We start from the raw sequence: 23,680 nt of genomic DNA on the forward strand, positions 1-23,680 counted from the left end.
TTAAAATAAATACCAAGGTAAAATCCCTTTTCCCCTTCTAACCATGTATGACTCTTGATTTTAAGACCAGGAAAAGGCATCACAGTCTTGTGCTTATTTTACCCTACAAATAAGAGCTTACCAAAGTCCAGGAGCCTAACATGAATTTTTGGCACTGCAGAAATTGTTTCAGATGAAATAAAGTGACTAAATCTGAGGATGTTTGCTTACAAAAGTAGAGAACAGTATAGAAGTCTTTTATCTCAAGGAATGCCAGATTCAGTTGTCTACCTTGTTTTCTCTTTCCTCATATTTTTTCAAGTAGCCAAACAGTTGAACAGTACAGGGTTTTTCACTCTTTTCCCCCCAGCACACAGTACGTTACAGAGCATACAATAACCAGGTTTTTTTCACAAACTAGTAGATTTCTCTGCAGAGTTTCTCAGAATAAATTAAACCAGACCTCAGAGGCTGCTTCTATGATGAAAATTTTCAGCAGTCCTCCCAGAGCAAAGCAGTTGCCTTCATGCATTACAGTAACACAGCACAGCAGTAAACAGGAAAGACTAGGTCCTGTTGTAAGGGGTAAAATAAAGTGTAAAATACTCAAAGATGCCATAGAGCTTGGGCTGCAGGTCTTGGTGGGGGCTGCAGGCCAGCAGCAACCCCCTGAGATGCTCCCCTCAGCTGTCTTGCTAATGAGTACATTGAGCATTGCTCACACCACAGAGTGCCTGGCTCCCCAAAAGCTGACAGAGGAAGAAACTGCAATTAAGTCTGTGATTGAGTGGTCTTCCTATGGCTTTTCTTTGATAAATCTGAAACTATGCCCAACTGTGGAACAAATAAACAAAACACACCAAAAAAATCAGAAGTTATTCTCCTCTGAAGTATTTCTCCCTGTGCACATCACCAGTGCTGCTATGCCTTCTGTTGCAGACCAGTGATGGAAGTTCCTAATTCATATCTTTCTTCATACTAATTTTAAATAAGGATCTCTCTTTCATCCTAGTTACATCTGTAATATTGGCTAATTTTTAAATACAGTTATCACTGCCTTGACTAGAGTCACATCCTATGTATCACAGCTGTCAAAGTGAGTGAAACATCTCTGCCATTCTTTGATTAAACAATTGTTTTCAGTTTCATTGAGAAAATAAGTTATTTTGCTAATTCTGAAGAAAGCAGATTTGGTTAAACTGAAAGAAAGATTCAGAAAAAGGTTTTGAAACATCAGGAGGAGATTTCCTGGCACAGGTCCCGTGATCATTTTAGGAAGTGGTGCTCATCAGTGCTTCCAAACAAGGGGTAAACAGGTGGTGAGCCCCAGAATAATGACTAATGCAGAATGTAAGTGAAAGAAATAGGGGGGAAAAAAAAAGTTTGCTTCTTGTTTTGTTGCATCCAACACAGAGGGAGCAGGAAAGGGAAGGAGGTGCTGGCTGTGCAGGTGTTAATTGCCATCCCATTTTAAGATATTCTCTGAAATGCTACCAGCGCTGAGGCTGTGCTCCTCAGCCCAGCTCCCTGAGCAGGCCCTGACCTCAGAAAGCACAACTGCATGCACAGGTGCATGAACAACAGTGTTCAAGGCATTCCTTACATTTAACATTAATATTCTAAGACTCCTGCCTGCCTGCTGGAAGGATGGACCCAGGGCAGAAATTTGCAAAGACAGGTAGTGCCTGGGGTTGAAGTCATTTCACTTGCTGATTATTCCACTGGTAGCATTATTCCTCTTGAGCAAAATTTCAAACAATTCAGCCCTGACACATTTTTAAAAATGCAGCAGTGGAGGGAACCATTGCTGTCTGTGGGCATCCTTTGCCCACCTGTCACAATCATCAAGTGAACATGAACTTCTAGAAATAACAAAAATAATGACCATGTTTAATTGTTGGGAAAGAATTTTTCTGACCCATGAAGAGATAGCATGTTTCAGCTCACTAATGATGTCAGTCTCCTTTTCACAAAAGTAGAGAGGGTGATGTTTTGTTGGTTTCTGAAAGAGAAAAACCTGGATGCCTTTTAAGGTTTTACGTATATATATATTTATATATAAACATATACATATGTGTACATACACAGAACTGTCTCCCTGATCACTTATCTATATCTCAATCATCCTTGACTGCATTTTCTATAAAGTTAGATATCTCCTCCTTCTGTAGCCCTGTATATCATAATTGATTTTAGCAGTTTTCAATAAAGTCCTGCAACTTTAATGCACGAAAGAGGGCCCTGATTAATTTCTTCCCGAATGCAGTTTCGTTTGATGTGTAGGAGGAAGCATTGTCACTTTACACTGGTACTTGGGGACGTACTGAACTCTGGACAGGTCCAGTCTTACATCACGCCCCTACATGAAATATCCCAGATTTTCATAGGACAGAACCCTGACAAAGAACCATGGTTATCATGCATATGCTTCATTAAAATTTGAATGGAAAATAACTTGTGTTTAAAGTTTCACAGGCCTTAAAGAGAAAAAAATAACGGAATGTTTTAAGCACTAGGTAGGGAAGTAACACCATTTTCCTTTTAAAAGCTTTAAAAGGAAAACAGTAATGTTTCCATGTCTAGTGCTAAAAATCTACAAATCTAGAACTCTACAAAGCAGTAAACTTCCCTTACCTCCTTGTTTTCAGAAGGAAAGCAGATGTGTTTTCTTCCTATCTAGTTTCGTTTGGTCTCATTTTACCATAAATTAATGACGTTTTCCCACTAACAGCTACTTGATTATCCACGAGACACAAGGCAACTCTGTACTATTTGCCCAGCAAAAGATGCCAGAAAGCACTTCAGTAAATACCAGGTTACATAAAAGTGCTGCATTTTTACTGAGTGTTGCTTGGAACCGAAGTCTTAAAAATGTAAATAATTTCATTATCTTTTATAAAACAAATTAAACAATACATTATGCACTAATATTTAGATGAAAAGCTCTGCATTCTAGGGCTCAGTGAAATTGTGTATCAGTATTCTGCCACAAATAATTAAGAAAATTTATTCAGATTGGCAAAGGTTGGAAAAGAAATAGTTGGCTGTCCTTAAAGAAAACGTTTAGCTAATCAGAACTGATCTTCAGGACATGCACATAGAGATCATTAGGGGGGAAAAAAAGGACCAAAAGAAGTAAAAGTTAAAAACCTCAATTCTTGTAATTTGGCTGAACTTAAGTGACTGATAATACAGAACAAAAATAGAGCCTGCCTTTTATTCAGTTTTGAAATACCTGCAAAGGGCAACCTGAAACTGAAAAATGGAGTAAGTGCAATGAGGCCTTTAGAATAATTATGTGTTGTTAATTGAAGAATGTTAATCATGTCATATTAGGAGGGAGAGAGGGTTAAATTGGTAAAATTTCAATTCACTTAGGCCTTATCTCTTGTTGGAATGAACCAGATGATTAATCCTTAATATTCTTCAGGGATACAGAGAACATCAGCAATTAAATTAACAACTACAAAGTTTATGCTCAGAGATTCAAAAATGAAAGACAGAAACACTTTAATTTTTCACAAGTTGTTACCTTAATTATCTTCTTATTGTTTCTGTCTCTTTTCCCTCATTACAAAAACACACCCCTCAGTATTCACGGATCCCTTTAATTTGCTGTAGCTCAGCAACTGTGTAAGGAACGTCATCGGCGCTGCACAAGCCATAAATCTTACTTTGTGCATGCTCATTGAAAATAAATCCTTCTGCTGTACCTTTTCCCTGTGTTCCAACTGCAAGTCCTGACAAATTTTTGTTTCCTTACAAACAGCAGTGTCCATCAAAAGTTGCTGGCCGAAAAGGAAGGCTTGCTTAGCACAGGAAGTGAAGTTTCTTCTAGGAAAACATAAAGGAAGTACAGATATCGCAGTCAAACTAATAGTTGTTATGCAAAGTGCTACCAGCAATAGGAAGGGAAAGGGATAAGTTTCATATGAAACCTAATTCCACAGTCATGAAAATAAGAGTGTAGTTTCAGAGCGTTCATGAAACTTATACACCACTACAAAATTACAGAGAGATGTTTAAATGTTCTCTGCTTAGAGAGGAAAACAACAGACAAAATGGAGGACTTGAGAATGTGTTTGGGATTCTTTCTTAAGAGTTGCATTAGAACAAGTGGAATCTTGTTATCAATACTGGACTGCTTCATATATTGAATGATTTCAAATGTAATTGCTGTGAAAGTAAATGCTCCCACAAAGTGAATGCAAAAATCCATGCCCACAAAACACAGGGACTTGACATTGTTATCACCAGGCATGCTTTCAGAATTACCAAAGTTTTAAAGTAAAATGTCAGATCCCTGAAGGGTGCCCTTACAACGAATTATTAACGAAGCTCTATTGATCCTCACCCAAACAGCAAAATCTCAATAAATCTCCTCTGGACCTTTGCTGAAGCTGGAAAATGCATTACACCCCCCTACTGACCACAATTTTTATTATCGCTATTGTGTTTGCAGGGCAGTCAATTTTATACAGCATTACAAACTGCCAAGTGCTAAAGTGATTTCCTCTATTACTGAGGTCCATGTATTAAATTTAGCGAGGCACAATATCAGGCTTCAAATATTGCAGGGTTTAGAATTGAATGCAGCCGAGCCTAATGTTATCAACCTGACAAAAAACACTGACATATTAAGTAGCAAATCATTTATTCATATTTGGGACTGGTTTTGTTTTTCTGTTCAGCTGGATAGTTTTAGATTAGCCACGGTATTTCAAAATGTGACTGTTCCTGTGAAGTCCAAAGACACTGTGGAACAGATATTTCATACGCTTATTATGCACTGTAGATCAGAGAAACATGCCTCAACGACCTGCTATCACATACAAATACATGTAAATTAATAAATTACTTTGTATAATGCAGGTTTAGGCTGCAAATACTTTAACCCTTTAGAATGATCAGTGATTAGCATTTCAGGTACTTTTTATTGTAGTCAAACGCAAAGCCTTAAAGCTCAGATAAAGTTTCGTTTTGTGCTCCTTTTTTTGCCCGGATCATTCTTTTCCCTCCAGTCTGAAATATTCAAAGCTAGTAGATTTCTGAGCTTGTAGATACTATTTGAAACCTAGTTCTTTCTGAAATATGCCTGTTGTAATGTACACCTGGAAGAACTGATGGATCCAGAATAATCCAATACTTGTCCCTAATATTAACGATTGCTTACAGCAATGGAAATAAAGATTCTATATTTTTTTGTCAATGGAAAACAAATTATTCTGTAACAAACTGAGAAGAAATATCCAATATTTTGCTTGCTTGAAATAACCCAAATGATACTCTGTGGTAAAAGCTGAAGCCACAAGGCTCTGATTAAAAAAATTCTCCACTGATACCTGTTATTATACAAAATGCCAGTTTCCTACCTTTTATAAATGACTTCACATACTGACAGGTCTGTGGCCTAATTAAGCAACTATGAAAGTGCAAAGATTGCCATTAAAAATTGCTCACAGTAGATCTCTGGACAGAACTATCCACCCTAATGCAAAAACTCCAGGGAAAATTCCTACAATTTTCTCTCTGAAAATCTGTCTTCAATGTGCAATATGCCCCAGTTGGGAAGACAGAAAGAAAATGCCATTGACAGATTTGCACAACATTCCAAATGTTGTGAATGACAGAAAGTCTCCAAATGAAAGGATGGAATTCCCCTCCTGTTTAAACCTTTCCAGGCTGAATCACACACCTCAGTTCACTGGGAAGAGCCTGACAGTCTTCAGTCTTTTACTTTGGGTATTTCACTGCAGAGGCGAATTTTGCCCTAACAACCCTGTTGGGTACTAAACTGTCCAAATCAATCATTAAACAGTTTAGCACTGTGCTTTATATTGTCACAAGGCTTCTACATCTGTCTCACAGGAGACAGCAGGACAAAATTATTGCTACCTTGAACTTTACTGTGGAGTTGGAAAGCCAACTTTCTACTGGAAAGCCTACTTCAAGCCCTGAATTTTATGTCTGCTTTTTCCTCCATGTATCTTCCCCTCAATCCTTCCTAGACAATTCCTGCAACACTACTTAGCTGCAAGAAAACAAATAAGCAAACAGATGAATGCTGAAAAACAAGCATTAAATATTTAAACTTGGGAGTATTGCCCTTTTGGAGTTAGACCCCGGGTGCTTTAGTTGCAAACCCTTTCCTCAAAAGATAAAGCATTTAACATAAGCTGACACTTAAACATCTCAGTCTCATACACTGCCAGAGTTCCTCCTTGTCACCGAAAGAGATCAGGTATTATTTTGCTAATTGGACTGAAAAATGCTCTTGGCATTCAGAGACTTCCCACATATTCACCACTGACTTCTTGGAGCACGTGGGTCCCTGAACTGGCTTTATGGAAGTTTCTCTGTCTTCTGCAATCTCATCATAAATTGGACTCCTCTCATTCAACACCAAAATTTAATTGTTAATAATTCTGTCTATTCAGTTCCATTGCAGAAATTCCACAGGAGTAGTGAGGAACAACACCCTTCATAGTTAGTTCTATGAGTAAAGCTAATGACACTACTTCTTTCATTCCTGAAATGTTAATTAGCCCATAAGTCTGACACTTGGTAATGAAATATTTATTTTCGTGGAGTACTACATGTAACTTAAGAATTACAACTGAATCTGGATGTATTATTGAATATAAAAATCATTATTCTAAACCATGTTGCAATCTACAAGGGAGAAATATATTATTACAAAGAACTTCCTTATCCACATGGGTGAGTACCATCCATTTTAAGCACTTTGCATTTTGAATCTTGGCAGAGCAGTCTCTGTTGCTTGCAAGAGTTCTTTAAAACATAAAAAAACATTCCACAAAGTTTACATGCTTTAATTCCAACCCTAAATTATATCAAATTACATTTCATTTAGAGTCATCAAGGATATAACCAATTTGAAAATATTTTTCCCTGTTTGTGACCTGAGCTTCTCAGAGAGTAGTTTGGCATCCTGACAAAAAACTGGATATGAATACCAAAATAATGGAATCATCATGTTGAGCTCAAAGCACTGGGGATGACTCAGAGAAACTGCAAAGGATGGGAGTAATCACCCAGCAGAATCTCAAAGTCTGAGAGGAAAATGACTCCAAGAAGGGTGGAAGTATTGATTTGCTGGCTAAGAAGCAGGGGAAGTGTGCAGCAAGGATCAGGATTTCCCTTGGTGGAAAAGGGCCAGGTTAGGCAAGTGAACACAGGTTAAGTCCACTCTTATTGATGAGCATTAACACACCTTTGATCAGCTCAGGTTGGATGTGCCCAGCTTGTGTCCCCTCCCAGCCTCTTACCATCCCCAGCAGCCACCCACTGTAGGAATCACAGTGGGAAAAAGAGGAACCCTTAATGCTGTGCCTGCACTGCTCAGCAGCAGCCAAAATAGGGGTTGGTATGAACTCTGTTCCTGCCTCAAACCTAAACACAGCACCACGTGGCTGCTGGGAAGACAATAAACTCCATCACAGCCAGACCCAGTATAGAGATTTAAGCTTTTAATCTGAAATTCTTCCTGAATAGAGATGAGGGAGATTTAAAGAAATCAACAATAAACTTCTCCAGTGTGATTTCTAAACGGGGTGTCCAGGAATCAGCTCTCATGCCATGCAAGTACCTCTTGCTCAACATATTTGGGTTCTTTAGGGTCACACATGTGATTTCAAAAATCAGCAATTCCCAGTAAATGATCAGGGGTGAAAACAACGAGTAAGGGGTACTGTGCTGTGATGATGTGACACTGAGAAATCATTCTCAGGTCTATCCTAAAACTCCTTGGCTATTCTTGGCTATTCCACCCAGGATTTTTTCCAATACACAGTCATAACTCAGTGATAAACTATTAAGCAAAATAACTGAAATTGCTATAGTTGCCCAAATAAAAATGCAATAAATTTTACTGTTTGAGACTATTCTGTTGAAGAGCAGCTTGGTCATATTTGGCTTATTTGACTGTGATAACATTATTAAATTTGTTCCCTGATAAGACATATCTCTAAAGTAAATTGAAGTAACTTCAATTAAAAGATGACTGAACCATATTACTTCAGTAGTATCACAGAAAAGAAAGAAATTCTCCAGCGTGTAAAACACTGCTGCAAAACAGGAGTAAATATTAATTTCTCCATGTCCAACAGAATAAGACATGAACAGGCTTGCTTTTCAGCAGGAAAGATTCCAATTGAACACGTGGCTCACTTGTGCATGGTTTTTATAGCAAAGAGATAAATTTGACTTGTCTGTTTATAATTGCTTTTTATAAACCAATTTAAATTAAGAATTTGTTCACTGGCTGTGAACATCCATATATTAACTTAAAACAAGATTGTTATCTTTGGTTTCACTGTGTAGTTTTACATTAATAGCACATGATAACCTTCTGAAATGAGAGAGTAAATGTTTAACACACACATTAATAATGAATAGTAAGAAACAGAAGTGCATGAGGAACTTTTACAAGTGCCAGTAACACATCACTGCATCACACCACAGGATTTCTCACACATGAGTTGTACAATGAGATGTTTTATGCCACCTCAGCTAGGCCTGTATGTATTATCAAATTACCTTCCTAGTCTTTACAAGACTTAATTCCACATTCATCATTTGTCTCCAGCATATTTTTCCTATAGCATTTGTAATTTTGTCATTGTATTAGATCAGCTTTCTTCCCTTACTTGAGAGTAACCTCTTCTCAACTTGTCCTACTTCTCATGAGGAATTATCCAATACACAATTCGAAAATTTCCACCCTATTAGTATTATTCTGTTGCTATCCATAGAGTCAAACATGTTGCCAGACATGCACAAAAAAAAAAAAAAAAAAAGGCACCAAAAAAAAAAAAACCAAAAAAAACCAAAAAAAACCAACCAAAATATTGTGACTCTTAAGCCATCCAATTCAAAGAAATGTAGCCAAATCCCACCAGGAGAGTAAAACAGACCCTTTTCTAAAGCAAGTTTGTAATTGCCTTTCAGCCAAAATGACCCCCCCAAAATAAAGGTGGTTTTTTTCTACAAATGATCTCTGTTGGAATTAATTTTCCTTATCTAAGAGGGTGGTGCCATCTACATCTACAACCAAAGCATAGCAAAGACATTATTATTAACAGCATTACCAAGTTACTCCAGATTCTGTGCAGCAAATAGGGTTTGAAACACACGAAGACAAAAAATAAGTTCACCCTGCAGGTTGCTTTAGAAGTAGAACCTTAGTGATGGCAAGAGGACACGATTTCTTCACATTTAACTGAAAAGGACAGTGACTGTTCTGATCTTAAACATTCTCCTTTCATTTCAGCCCCTTGACCTCTCTCTCCTTCATTTCCATTCCCTTTCAGTGACATCTCTTCTTTTCTCCTTCTTCCTCCACTGCTCCTGTTGTTACTGGGACGTTGCATTTCCCAGACAAGACTGGAGTGTGAAGGCACAAGTGGACAAACAATCATAGCCACTGCGAGTGTTCCCTCACAAAACAAAGTTCCCTCAGTTTTCTCACCACTTCAACTGGAGAAAGAACATGGGAAGTAAGTAAAAAATTACATATTAATAGCACTGACTTGGGATATTTTCTGAAAAACTCACGAGCTAAAAAAGTACAATTGTTGAAAACAGCAGGCACAATCAGTAACAGTCTTTTCCTCAGGTTAGGTGTTTCAGTTATCCAACACATGGTGTGGAATAAAAAATAACTGCTTAAAAAAAAAGAATTATTTTTCTTATATCACAGTTTTAAAGCAGTTTTGTAAGCTCTATTCAATATCCATACTGTGGTAAAAACTAGGGTTGCTAATTTTTAAATCAGCAGTACAATTAATGTTGTCACCTTAATATTAACACTGCAGTTACTCTTCAAATTGGTTGTATGAGAATCAATAAATTAAACACTTCCATATTCCAATGTATATGTTTATCTATGTTCACCCTTGGGGGGGAAAAAACCATCTGCACAACATTTCATCCTAAAGAATGTTGACAATTTTGGATTTTATTTTTTAATAAAAGAACTTATACATTTGTTTTAAAAATCCTGATTAAAACAAACCAAAGCTCAAATAAACTAGCCCTCTGACTGAACAAAAGTTTAAATCTCAAATAAAAGTAATTATAAATATTTGGTTTGATGTAATCTCAAGCCAGCTTTTAGCTTTGAAAAAGTCACTTTTTAATCAAATCACATCTCAACAAACATAGTTTTGGTCTTCACTTCCTACTCCATAACAACGGATGTTCTGCAAAAGCTCCAAGTGGAATATCTAGAAATGCAACGTTTCTCTTGGCTGTTGCTTCAACGTGAGTTGGGAAAGCACAGATCAGCTCCACTTTAACTGCAGCCACCAACCAGCTGCTTCACTGGAATTTCAATAGAAACAAAATTCTGAAAGCCCAAAGGACAAAGTTTCATTCATTACTACAAAAATTCTTAATAAAAGGAGGATTACATGGTCACGATGATTACACCACTCAAAACACAAAATGTACAGTATTAAACTCAAAGAATGACTGAAGTTGAAGCATTTCTTGCTGATTTTCCAATTAATACTGCCCTGAATCAGAGTCTCAGTGAAGCAGACTTTCCAAGAACACACACCAGTTCCAAAAGCAGAGATCTCAGTTTTATCAAGTGTGCTCGTTGCGTGCTAGCTCATCACAGACCTATTGAAAGTCCCATGCCTGTAACACACAGGCAGGAATCAAGTGAAATACAAACATTCCAGTTTGAACAATCCTTCCAAACTTAGACTGTGTTTTCTAATCTAAAACCATTGCTGGTTGGGCAATTTTCATTTCTGTAAAACGACCAGTGGCAGTGCATTTAGGTAAAGGTTAATATGAAGTTCCCAACTTTATGAAATGCATCCCTCTCTACCACAAAGCAGTGCATGCTGGTGTCGAACGCTAGAGAGAAACCTGCACACACTCGAAAATAAATGGTTTTTGCATTTCAAGGTGACAAGTACAATGTCAGACACAATCAATCGATCACTGCATAATTATTATTGCAAATGATCCATATCCATGCTGCAAACCTTAAGGGGAATTTAATGAAGCAGGAAGCACATCAATAATAAGATCTACTTCGGTCTCTGTTAAATCTCGCAATTCACAAATACGTTGTCACATTTTATCCTTCCTTGAATTCCTGTAATTATATGCGAGGAGAAGCTCACTGAAAGTAAAATCCAAACATACATCAGCTTCTCCTCTGTAAAAGGAGTCCCTGTATCTCATATATAAATCGCAGAAGATTAAATGTACAAAACTCTACAAACAACAATCTCTGAAGAAAACTTGAAATGCCAATAAACAGCCTTAGTCAGACGTGTTTGGCTGACTTAAATCTGTGTTGTGCCCATAGAGGATCACACTGGGAGCACAGCAAGGGCGAGAAGGAGCTGAAGAGAGAAACTCCTGTGTCCTGACTGCAATCCCTCCACATCACTCACTGCCTCACTGAAGAAAGGGAGTTTAACTGGTGGTGATAACAAAAAGGGTTCTTGGTTTTGTTTTCCACGACCTGAATCAGAAATTAAATTGCCAAAATTAATTGGCAGAAATTATAATTGGCAATAAATAATGTTATTTCTTCCAAGGCGAGTCCGTGTGTCTGTGACAGGGATAAGGATCTCCCTGTTTTTCTGCTGTTTCAGGAGCTTTCTCACTCCAGCTCTTCCCACCCCTCCTCCCTCCCTGTCCCACCGAGGCAGAGATTGAGAGGGAATTTGGCTGCTAGATGGGTCCAACCCATGACACAACTGCCATCCTGATGGGGAAAAATTTACCTAGCGTGTTAGAAGCCTCTGTGAAAAGCAGCCATTTCTGCAGAAATGTCGGACTTCAGCTTTCAGTTGCAGTCAGAACAGGTGGATTTCCATTCTAGGTTATGACAAGGATCCAAACACACATTCATCTGTTTGGCAAGGGAAGGATATCAATCCAGGAGCAGAAGAGAAAAAGGAAGCCATATGGAAAGACATCAAAAGAAGACGGGAACAGATACCTTGCCTTTGATTGGTAAACGTCCCCTTTTGTTGATTAAACTGTGAGACAGTCAAACTAGTTATAAAAGGTAAATCCAGCCTAGTGGTACTTGCACATTAAAGTGAAAAGATAAGCAAAATCTTGGCTTAGGGACTATGACAGCTTCTCCAACAGGCACACTTCACTGGAATGAATATCCAAAGGGAACATATCAAGAAATTAAACTCAAGATACAAACAAGGTTTCTCAACTGCCCAGAAGAATATTCAGGACTTGCTCATTCCTCTGTCTCCCCAACTAAGACCATTCCAACAGTAGCTCCGGTTCTACAGCTGTAGATGTAGCAGCTTAAACCCACCAGATTGTCACAGAAGTGGTGTTCAGGAAGGATTTCCACTAAGGGATAATAATAGTGGGACAATAGGAGAACTCTAACCTGCTCACCCAGACACATTTCATGCAGTCTTTGTTCAATTCTTTCCTCACACAAACATCCCTGGACTGATAAAGACACCCACGCAGTTCATTCAAAGCTCTGATGGAAACCAATGCTATTAAGAGGGACACGACAAAGATAAGGTTAATTGGACAAGTGTGACTCCTTGCTAAAGTAAGGGGAGAGAACAGATTAGGTAATTAAAGTATACAGAGTATATAATGCAACTTCAGAAGAGGGCAGAGCAAGTCTGTCATGCTGCTTTACAAAAAATGCACTGATTCTGCAGCAAGAATTAGTAATAATAATGATAATAATACATATATTCTTGATGCTTAAACGCAGTTTAATCCTGCTTAAACTCAGTTCCATCAAACACTTACACGTGTTTGTGTCTAAAGGAATGTACATTGCTTTCATAAACCAAAGCTGCCTCGCCTGCCTATCTGCAGTGCTGGACATAACAGAGCATCATCCTGATTTGTTCTCATCCCATTCTTACCCTCCATAAATAACAGAATGGGGTTCTACAAAACACTGTAACAGGTCAAGAAAACCCTTCAAGAACCGAATGTGCTGGATGACCCAAAGTCAAATGTTCTGAACTGAAATCACTTTTCTCTTCTGTTTCATTTCTCTTTTCACACTAAAAAAGGTGATTTTGCTGAATGTCTTCATGCTTTGCATACTAGTGTGACTTTTAGCTTCTGTCATCACACATGAATTATTAGACATATGATTTTTAAGCCAACTTATGTGTGTGTTCCAATAGATACATAAACGCAGCCTACTGAGAGTTGTCTTAGATTCTACCATAACTAATTGTAATCCTGTTTTCATTCAGTCAGCCCTTTCATTTTAGCCATCAAGATTGTAGATTTATAAATTGCAATACTTCATCATTCAAGTTTATTGAGTCAGATACCCTTGAAGATCCTTACTATTCACATCAGCATACTCTATTATGAAATCATTTTGTATTTTTCTGTGTTAATAATAAAAGGTACATATTTATTCAACATCAGCAGTCAGGCAGTCAGATACAGAGAATAAAGCCACATGTTTTATTCAAGGTCTCAGTGGAAAGCAGAATGAGGATCACTTAGACTCTGAAGATACCTGCAGCTTTTCAGCAGACATGTTTGATTTTTCTTAACTAAAAGGATCTAAATACTTTGATTACCCAATAATTCTATGCAATAAAATCTATACTGCAGAACTGTTCCACTGACAATGTTTCCAACATAGTCATTCATTCTTTCAGATTAGTTCATGCTGGATTTCACTGTCTGTAGCTCTTGAAGCACAGTCAGTTGTGCATTTTGTCCTAGTCTAGGGTGGTTTTGGAAAGTCCTCATTTAAGGCAGCAATCCTTTGCTTAATGCACACAATGACAATGCTGCAAAATACACAGTAAGTAAAGTTCATTTAAAAAAATTATGAGCATTGTATTTTCTCCTTACTCCAATTTAAAAAATCATAAGGCTTTGTTCCTTTATCATTTCAGTCATCTTCACATCTGTTTACGGTTCTCATTTCCTTTAGAAAAAAAAAGACCTTACAAAGGTGTCCTGCAGCACTGAGTACACAAGGAGCACAAGTTAGGCTTGAAATGACACCCTTCTCTAAGCCAGGAGAAAGGCACACTCTGTGTCTGCATCATTTGGGAGTGCATAAAAACATGCAGACTTTGGTCAGCTGAATGAAATGCCATCTGCTTTTGAATATGTGAGCTGACACAGATTCCTGTGTGTATTAGGATGTCTCTAAATAGGAGAAACACCAGAAATGCAACCATAGAGTTTAAATTCCTAAATATCCAGATTAAATTTTGCTAGAGTCTGTTTCTTCCTTTTCCTCCAGACTTCTCCCCAGATGTTCATCTAAGGAACATTTTGCTAATTCAGACAAGAACAATTCACTATATTGGACCCAAAAGCTTTATTGTACAGAGTTGTCAAAACACTATCTTATTGCCAGAAGAAGTTATCTTGTTGCTATTGCATACGCATTTTTTTAAATTTGTTTCTTTGTATCTGCCTACTCTGGTTTTGGGGAAAAAAAAACAAACTTCATTTGCTGACATGTTTTTCTGCCTTGTTTGATCAAGTATCATTCTGAAGCTGCTACTGAAAAAGTCTCTGCTAAATATACACAAAATTTCTGACAACTCATTCCCTATTATTAAAAAGAACAGCAGACTGACAGGAATGAAGCACACCTCTGACTAAGCAGACATTAATTAGATGTTTATAAAATTTATCAAACTGTATTATGGTACATTAAGGTAATTTTAGTCCAGCATTTTTGTAGCATAGAACAAAACGTGGAAAACTAATAATTTGCATTTTAAAAATGTATTTGCCAATGATTTTGTTCCAGTTTTTCTCAGGACAACATTTAATTACATTTGACTTCTTCACGACACGTAGTAACTTTAAACCCTTGACTTCTAACTCGGAATATGAAAGTTGAACATGAGGTCAGGGAGACCTCAGAATAGTCCATTCTGAACAACCAGATGGAAAACAACCACCATGGAACTATTTGCTGGGGAATCAGGCAGCTGTTTGTGCTCTCGTGGACAAACTATGCTTATTTTTCAAAATATGAAAAAGAGGAGGAGGAATACTGCACAGAAAGAGGGGGTTTGGGAGACTGGGGACTCTGTGAAAGATTGGGAGCAGTCTCAGCTTTCAGCCATCAACTCTCATTTTCCCTCACCAATAGTTACACTGCTTTAGCCAAGCTAAGCACAAGGCAGCAACTTTAGAGCCCTGTAACTAGAAAAAAAAACCCCAAACATGTATTTGTTACATTCTGAGAAAAACCACATCACCTTTGGGGAGGTGAGTTACACAGGAAAGGTGAATGATAATCTGCAGTGATCCAGAACACCCTGAGTCACTGCAATAATCTTACTTTGGGGAGAAAGGGGGATTAAACTGCAGCAGCGGCACACGTAAAAGGGTCTGCACCCCTCAGAAAGAATACAGGCCCTTTTGACTTCACTGGTTCCTAAATCAGTAATGCCTGAAAGACTTCAAAGTTTCTTGGTCAGTGTGAACTCTGACATTGATGAACTCTGATTCCTACAGCACAGGTGTCTGCACATAAAGTACCAGACCAAAAAAGATCTCCTTTGTCCAGGGAAGGAGGAAAGTATAACTATAAACAACATTTAATCGCTTAGGTTGTCAACAATTATGGATTTCCCTTGGCAGGGTTAACAGTACTAAAAACTTTCTCTACTTTTTGAAATTTTGAAATAAGTATTTAAAAAACAGCAACTAATCAAGACTGTTCCATTCAAGAGACTGAATTAGGGTCTGTGCTCTGCATTCCTGCACAATGTTTTTAGTTAGCTAAACACGTTCAGTGCAGTCTGCTTGCAATAAAAGGAACTTGATATCACTGTCATCAGTAGACCTAAAAAAAAGACATCAAACTGTTCCAGGATACTGCTTAGTAAGACATTAAAAAATGGGAAGAAATCAAAATGTTCTTTTTCTTTGTAAATATTGCAAAATGTTTCTACATTATACGTGAAATGAAACAACAGGTAAGCACTGCCACATAAACGAGTGAATAATCTGAAAAATTCTCAGTCAATGTAGCAAATTAATTTTAAGCCCTTTAAAAAGGGGAAGACTACATTTTCACACAAGCTGGCTACTTTAAATTTTAATAGTATTGCTGAGAAGCTTTTTATAATTATATAAAATATTGATGTGATGCCAGGAGAAAGCATTTCAAGTGCTGCTGTGAGTTTATACCTTGCACCTACATATATTAAGAGTCGCTTGTTTACCTACTGCATCTCTTTACATATGCTGCATCTTAGGTACCTCTACATGCCTAGTTAATGTACAGACTTTAAAAATCGCAACATTTCCGAAAAAAAAAAAAATCTATGAGTACAATTCCTCTATTTCCATAAAAAAACCACAAACTAATAATGTTCTGCTACAATTCATATAAAAAGAAAGTTCATTCTCTGCTTCTTCCTACTAATCTTGAGACCTTACACAAAAAATTTAGACTAGCAAAGTTCAGTTGCAAATGGTAAGAATGCTTAATACCCAGGTGTAGGAGTGCCAAAAGAGAGGCAGGCTGTTTAAAGAATTCTGCAAATCAGAAAACCAGAACAAAACATACCTCTTAAAATGTAAGTAAAAAGGACAAAATAAAAATGGAATGAACACGCTTTTAAATGTGAAATATTAATTACTAGAACTGTTATATTAATTACTAGAAGCTTTGAAACCAGGAAGTGGTACCATCAGAAACTGCTTACTACTGTGGTTGTTCTGCTTAAAGCATTTATATATATATATCTCTAAAATGAATAACTAGGAAAGTTCACCAATAATATAAAATACAACACACTAAAAGTGATAGAAAACTGCATAGTTACCTGCAAGAAAATGTATTTCACTAAATTTCAAATTAACAAAGATTCCTAGGCTTGGGGAGGGAGAAGTTCCCTGGCTTTTAAACCTTCTGATCCTGTGCCACAGAGAAGCAGAGTAATACCAAACAATGCATGTCCTTTCACCCTAGTGTGCATATTAGAAAGGGTTTATCCTCAAATATTTACTGTGCATCTCCTTTGGGTGATGGCAGCTATAACACCACAACACAAACTGAATGAAAGACAGACTGCTGCAACTGAGGGATCTGATTTATAAATCTAAAACCAGAACTAAATTAATCCTTGCACCAGCAGCTTCAATACAGAACCGTGGTAAGGGTTAAAAACAAGCAGCAGTTGGGGTTGCTGTTAAATGCACAGACACATTGGTGAAAATTCTAGGGACTTGTACTATAGAACCCAGAAAAAAAAGAAAAAAAACAAAATCATAAGGGCTCAGCGATTGGTGAGCTCCCGAAACCATGGCACAGGTCAGAGTACTGCAATGAGAAACTTAAAAGTCTACATACAGTGCCTTTTGCATGGATGACCAAAGTTCCTAAGATATAGTGGAGGGCCAGCAGCAATGAGAAGAAAGCATAAAGGGAGATTTACAGCATGAACCACGCGTGATTTACAAAGAGGAGTGATTGCTGATAATACCTCTAGGACTTCAGTGTTGCCCCTCTGCAGCCTGTTTTGCAGAGGTGGCCCAGATTAGCTGCACGCCTGTCTATTTTTACATACATTTAAATTAAATAAATAAATAAACAGATTGTCAAATGAGATTAGTTTAAAGTATTTTCCCAGAAGATACACAGGCTTTGAAGAGGAACAGAGAAAAGCTTTTAAGTATGCAGATTTGTTCACTGATCTTTTTGTGGGTTTTTTTGCTAAGAAAAAAAAAACGTTCTGTATCAAAACCTGGATGAATTCACAGGTTAATAGCTTTACTAATTCAAAACATACATGCCACAACACAACATTATTTTTAAGGTGAGCAGATTTTGCTGCAAGGAATCAGAACAATGCTGAATATAAAATCACAGAAATAGGAACATAATATCTATTTCTTTACCTGCAGTTGTCAATTGCCAGAAACTTCAAAAGCCAAGACAGACTGTGACAATTAGTATAAAAGCAAGTGGGTTAAGTAACACACATTAGAAGTTTTAATCACATTAAGATTGTTTCATTTCTTACAAAGAAAGCAAATTCTGAGCAGCCACAAGTGATGCAGCATTCGCTTTGTAACTGAACCACAGAGTGGATCTTACACAATTGCAATATGTTCTAAGGCAATGAAAAGAAAGCAGTGCACTCTGCCACATCCTGCAAACCTTGAAAATAAATTTCAGCTTCACGTTAATGAACCGGTTTGTTTAAACCCTGCCTGGAAATGCAAGCACATGTTCTGCACCCCAGCCACGCTACCCTGCAGCACACACACCTTACACAGCACAAAACAAGCTGCAACTACAGGCTAAAATCCACAGTCCCAAAGTCAATTTATTAACAAAAGATTGACATGGAGAGAGACACTACCTACCCACAAATACATCATCATCTTGAAAGAAATCAAGGGCTCTGTCAGCAAACAGAAGTCTCCTTACTTCACCAAGTATGTCTGGAAGGAAAACTGAAAACAGTGGGTAGAAAATCTTGCCTTTTTCTGTCAAGTCCTCACAGTTCTCTTCTTGTACAAGGTATTTTTTTTAGTTTGTTTATGAGAATAGCATTCGTTCAGTGGCTCTTTCTGCGTGTGAAGTGACTTGCTTCAGGCTGTCTTTTTTCTTCCCTTTTTCTCCCTAACTCAGTCTGTCCTTTCTTTACTGTCAAGCTTGCTTAGGTAACAGTTCTTGGTGTATCTATTTAATGAGCAGGTCCGTGCACTAAAGGCAGCCAACTACACTGGAGGGGGGGGGGAGGTGGAGAAAAAAAAAAAAGAAGTAATAATAAATAAATAAATGGGAATATACCACTTCCTGATTATTATTATTATGGGATCTACAGACACCCCCTCCGTAAGAATTTATAGGAGGATTTCTAAGACATCTTGAGGGAGGAGGGGAATCCTCAGAATGACTCCGGTGGCACTCAAGCCATTACCTCTCCCTGCTGAAGGACCCAGTTCACAAATCCTGCATTTGAGAAATTTTTAAACTCAAAGCAAAGCTCCTACAGAAAAGAAAGGAACATGTACTGCACCCTGCTTCTCCTTTATCTCTTTAAATGTACTTCAGATAAAAGCTGCATCCAGTCAGGTCAAGGCCTTTCCCAATCTTATTACGCTCACACAGGAGCATTCAACACACTTTTCTACAGCCATCTACTGTCTCCACAGTGTTATTGCTGCTGTTCCTGCTGCCGGGAGAGAACTGCCAGCACGAGAAACAGGGAATACAAACAGTAAATCAGACCATAGGAAAGGTGTTTAGGCTAATTTGACTTATTTATGGGAGGATTTTTTTTTTCCTACCATAATACATATTTTAAAATCAAAGTTAGGATGGTGATTTGCATAGTTAACAAAGGTTAATAAAGAGAACTGCAGTCTTTCACTCTTTTTTTTTTTTTTTGTTAAGTTTAAGGTACTTTATGCAAATGAGTGAGCATGCAAGGGACTCGAGTTTATTTGATTGACACTTAGACTTTTATCCTTTACTACAAGAAAGTATTTTTATCTCGCTTAACCCATCTCATTAAAACACACAATATACTTAGTAAAGTGATCAACAGAATCCTCAGGTAAGCAACAATTTTTAAAAGTACAGGAGACAAATCTTATTTACTTTTAAGGCTGCGTTACTGGACTTGAAAATCAATCCTGACCGCACAAACTGGTGCATGCCACACCCTGACCATGACACATTTCGGGTGCTGATGTGCAGAGCCATACACACGGTCTGTCCACTAAGTGCATCAACTATATATTATAAAGAATAATAGCTAAGATGATGAGTCATAAAAATAGTCATGGAAATGAGATTAAACAGAAATTTTGCCTTATTTTTATGTTTGATTATTTATTCGTTATCTTTGGTCACAGACATTACACTCCTAAAAAAGAAAAGAAAAGAAAAAAAAAAATCATTATTTTTACTTAAAGACTCTGGTCTATTTACATATTCAGCCTGACCATATAAGGTAAAATGTCACCTAAATAATTCAAATGCATTAACTAAATTGCATAATCACTCACTGCACCAAGGTAGGTGGCAAATGGAGAGGCACCTGCTGAAACAGCCCGTAACGAGGAGACAAAATAGCAAAAACAAGACTGGGGGGAGCAAACTAAAATCCATAGCACTAAACCAACAGGAATCTGCCACCAGGGTGAAGTCCAAGTAAAAATAACTGCTGTACCCCTGACAGTTCAGAGCTGACAGATTTAACAGAAAAGTGAACCAAACAATTCATATGGCATTTTATGCTACAATTTCAATAGAGAAGTTTATACAGATAAAGAGATACAGAAGTTTATACAGATAAACACATACACACACCGAGCTATTTATGATCTGCAAAATACTATGGCCAGGTAAAGTGTTGTTGCCTCTTTTAGGGGATGCAAAAGACAAAGATTTAACACAACAATTCCTAAAGTGATAATTTTTACTGTAACGCGCAACAACAATAACGCTGATGTAAGTTTAGTGCAGTCTCATGAAATAAAGCCACTTCCTTCACACAGGTAGATTCCAAGAGGAAAAGAAAAAACTTTTGTTTCCAGTTTTGAGTAGTTTAAACCATCTGTCAGTTTACCCACCAACACTCAGCACTCTGTCAGGCCTAACCCAGTCACCTTTAAGCTGTACACCTTCACCTCGTTTAGTCTTCTGCATAGTGCACTGTGTTCTGTAGTCACTTGCACTGTAATAAACCCAAAACATCATGTTAGAATGAATTACATTATACTGGTTAGGCTGAAACTACATTTTCTGATAATGTATCTGAACATCTGCCAGCCACCAGCTCTTTCTATCCCTGCACCTCAACCGAACACAGGAGGCTTTAGAATTCTCAAAGAATGATTAAAGATTTTATTAAAATGATAAAAGACTGTGCACAGCTATTGCCTATAAGTCACTTCTGTATCAGAATTTCCCTGTTTTGGAGAACAGGCAGCATATGAAACTTCAGGGAATAGTGCCCCATGGTTTCCAACTTCTCTTTCTGTATTCTAAATTATCTTAATTATTAAATTGGTTACACAGTCAATTCTTCGTATCTTATTCCTTCAAACAAGAGGAACAGTTTCTCATGCTGCTGTACAAAAAACATTCATTTGAAGTGTTTTATTTTTCGTACAGATATCATTCAATACTTTGTTAGTTCATCTGTAGGTCCTGTGCAGGTAGAAAAATGTGAATAAAAAGATGACTGAAAAAACTGGTGTATTACTCTGTTTTTTGCACCTGTGGCTGAAGTTTAAACCAAACCCTGTTTGCTAAGGTCACTTCTTGCACGTTCTGGATTTGCAAACAGTGTGAAGAAAGTAAATAGAAGGTACTGACCACAATCATTTTAACAAAGGCTGGTCCAAGAGAGCTGACATTGGGTTCAGGTCAAAGGCTATTGAAATCAATGAGAACCTTGCTGTTCTTTTAAAAAACAGGCAGTCAAACTCTGTTAAAAATCTGGGCATTTGCTATTTGCTGCTGTAATGGCCTGGTTCCTCTGATGCTTCCAGAGATGCTCACATGAGGCTCTTCCAGAGGGGCTCTTCCAGGTACTTTCAGCTTCAGAACCAGCATTGCTGTGTGAGCTCGTACCACAGCCTGAACTTTTACAATCAATCAGAATATCATATATTTTCCCTACAGAATCACAAGGGATTGGTGAGAGATTCAGGATAGATAAAAATAGTTAGTAATAGCAAAAATGAAATAATAAATTTTGTACTCATAATTAATCAAGATTAGTTATATATGTGATCAGCACATTCTTACTGGCACCTAAACAGTTCCCATTTCTGAAAAATCAAGCTCGAGATTCTAGGAGTTCCATTACCTTATTAAAGAGCCATAACTCATAGACATATCTTGGCATATTTATTAATGACACAGAAGATTGGAAATAGCACTGATATTTCTGCTTACTGCATTGGAAGACAAGAAAATGCAGACTAAGTTCCTCTTCTTGCAGGGGATATAAACCTCCTAAGAACTGCAAGAATATTAAAACAAGCTCAGTGCTAGTTGGTACGATCTTTGTTTTTCTAGGTGCTGTATGATCATGCAGAAGAGTATCAAAATCATACATTTAACTAATGGACCGCAAAGACAAAACTTACTGACTTTAATGAGTCTGTGCTTTCAACCAACATCTCTATTCTTCAGAATTTAAACCAGAGGGATTTAATAACTCTTAAAAACCAAAAAGCCCAATAAAGGAGAGAGGGAATGTGATCGTAATGATTACATTGATGTTACTGGTAATGAACTGGTTTCTTTCACCTAAACATCCCCAAGAAAAGTTACCACTGATGCACATGATACATGAGCTGCAACAATGCTAAAATCTCACATAATTTACATAGAATACAGAAAATAATTTTAAACATTTAGAAGGCTAGAAATATTTGTGCTTAATTTCCACACCTTAGCAGCCTCATCTATCATGGCTGTATATGAAATGAAAAAGTGCAAATTGTTAGGAAGTATAGAAACAAAACAAGCCCTTAATCTGTTCCTGAGTCACTGCAGTTTTAAGGGGGTGGGTTTTGCTGTATTTTTTCTGGTTCTTGATTTTTGGATTTCAGCATAAATGCAGAAGAGCAACTGAAGTGCAACTTTATGTACAGTTTGGTTGGTTTATAAACTCTGTGTTTTCACCACACAGTTTCTGGGGTTTTTTTTTTTCCATTTTCAATTAATTTCCACTACTTTAACCCTCCTGTCACTTTTGATGCAAGAAATTGGTTTCTGTGCTCATTTGCTGTGTACAGCTATGACATCTTAAAACCAGAAGAGATTATGTGAGGTCAGAATATCATCCCAGGAAAGCCTGAGGAGCAACCAGCCAAGCATTTGGTCATTAGAGCTCAGCACAATTTAAAATGCCCAGTCAGGATTCCTGGCTGTTTGATGAATTGTGCTCAGTGTGCAGTCCAAGGGAGGACAAGCAGGATGGAGGCAGATGGGAGCTTCCTCAGACCCCAGATTCCATGACACACACATGGGATGCACACAGCCAAGCACTTCCCACAGAACCAGGCATATAGGAAACTCTGCTTCCCTTTTTCTTAGCACAGCAAGGTGGTGGGAGACAAACATGAAGGGTCTGACCCTCCATCTGGTACAAACACTTCATTTGTGATGTATCTGGAACAAAGCCAGTGGCTTATTTCTCCCAACACTCAAACATTCTATCCTGACAAGACTCAGGGTAACTAAGTGATTATATTTAAGCCAAATTATTAGTGATCATTGTTCAGTTGGTACCAGCTCAGTCCCTTATCCATAATTTCAGTGGCAGGTGCTGAATTGCTGCTGCTTCTTCACTCTTTGGTGAGAAGAGACTCAGACAATAATTCTGCCAAAGAAAACCCTGCCAGCCACAGGAAAACCTCACATAATCTCTCCTGGCTTTGAGATGTCATAGCTGGACTCCAACTTCAGTCTGATCAGGGAGGGTGTTACCGTGGGTTGAGGACGGACTTGACTTTACTTAAATAAGGTCTGTGAAAGAAAAGTACCAGAGAATTAACACAAGGACAGTGGGATCAGAATTTACCAGCTCCAAGAAAAGAGTTTTAATTAAATTTCCTGAAATGTTAGTACAGCTCTCCAATTTTCTGCTGGATAATGCCCAGGTGTGTGTGCAAATCTTCCCCTTGACTTTAGATACTCTGCTTATACAGATCACAAAAAGAA

At 37.7% G+C, this 23,680-nt stretch overlaps 1 protein-coding gene across 19 annotated transcripts in view; it reads right to left on the reverse strand.

The window, feature by feature from the left end:
• Positions 1 to 23,680, reverse strand: part of RBFOX1 (RNA binding fox-1 homolog 1) — a 1,110,759-nt gene that overhangs the window by 324,503 nt on the left and 762,576 nt on the right. The window contains exon 1 of one of the 19 annotated variants that reach the window (XM_042037801.1): positions 18,352 to 18,594. The exons of the other annotated variants lie outside the window; for them this stretch is intronic. Coding sequence (XP_041893735.1) covers positions 18,352 to 18,369 — 18 coding nt within the window. The 5' untranslated portion in view covers positions 18,370 to 18,594. Of the gene's footprint in view, positions 1 to 18,351; positions 18,595 to 23,680 lie in introns of those variants that run through there. 19 annotated transcript variants of the gene reach the window in all.

The sequence above is a fragment of the Corvus kubaryi genome, unplaced genomic scaffold, assembly GCF_017639235.1.
Source record: "Corvus kubaryi isolate FWS band 111438036 unplaced genomic scaffold, C.kubaryi_AGA036_p1.0 37387, whole genome shotgun sequence".
Lineage (NCBI taxonomy): Eukaryota > Metazoa > Chordata > Aves > Passeriformes > Corvidae > Corvus > Corvus kubaryi.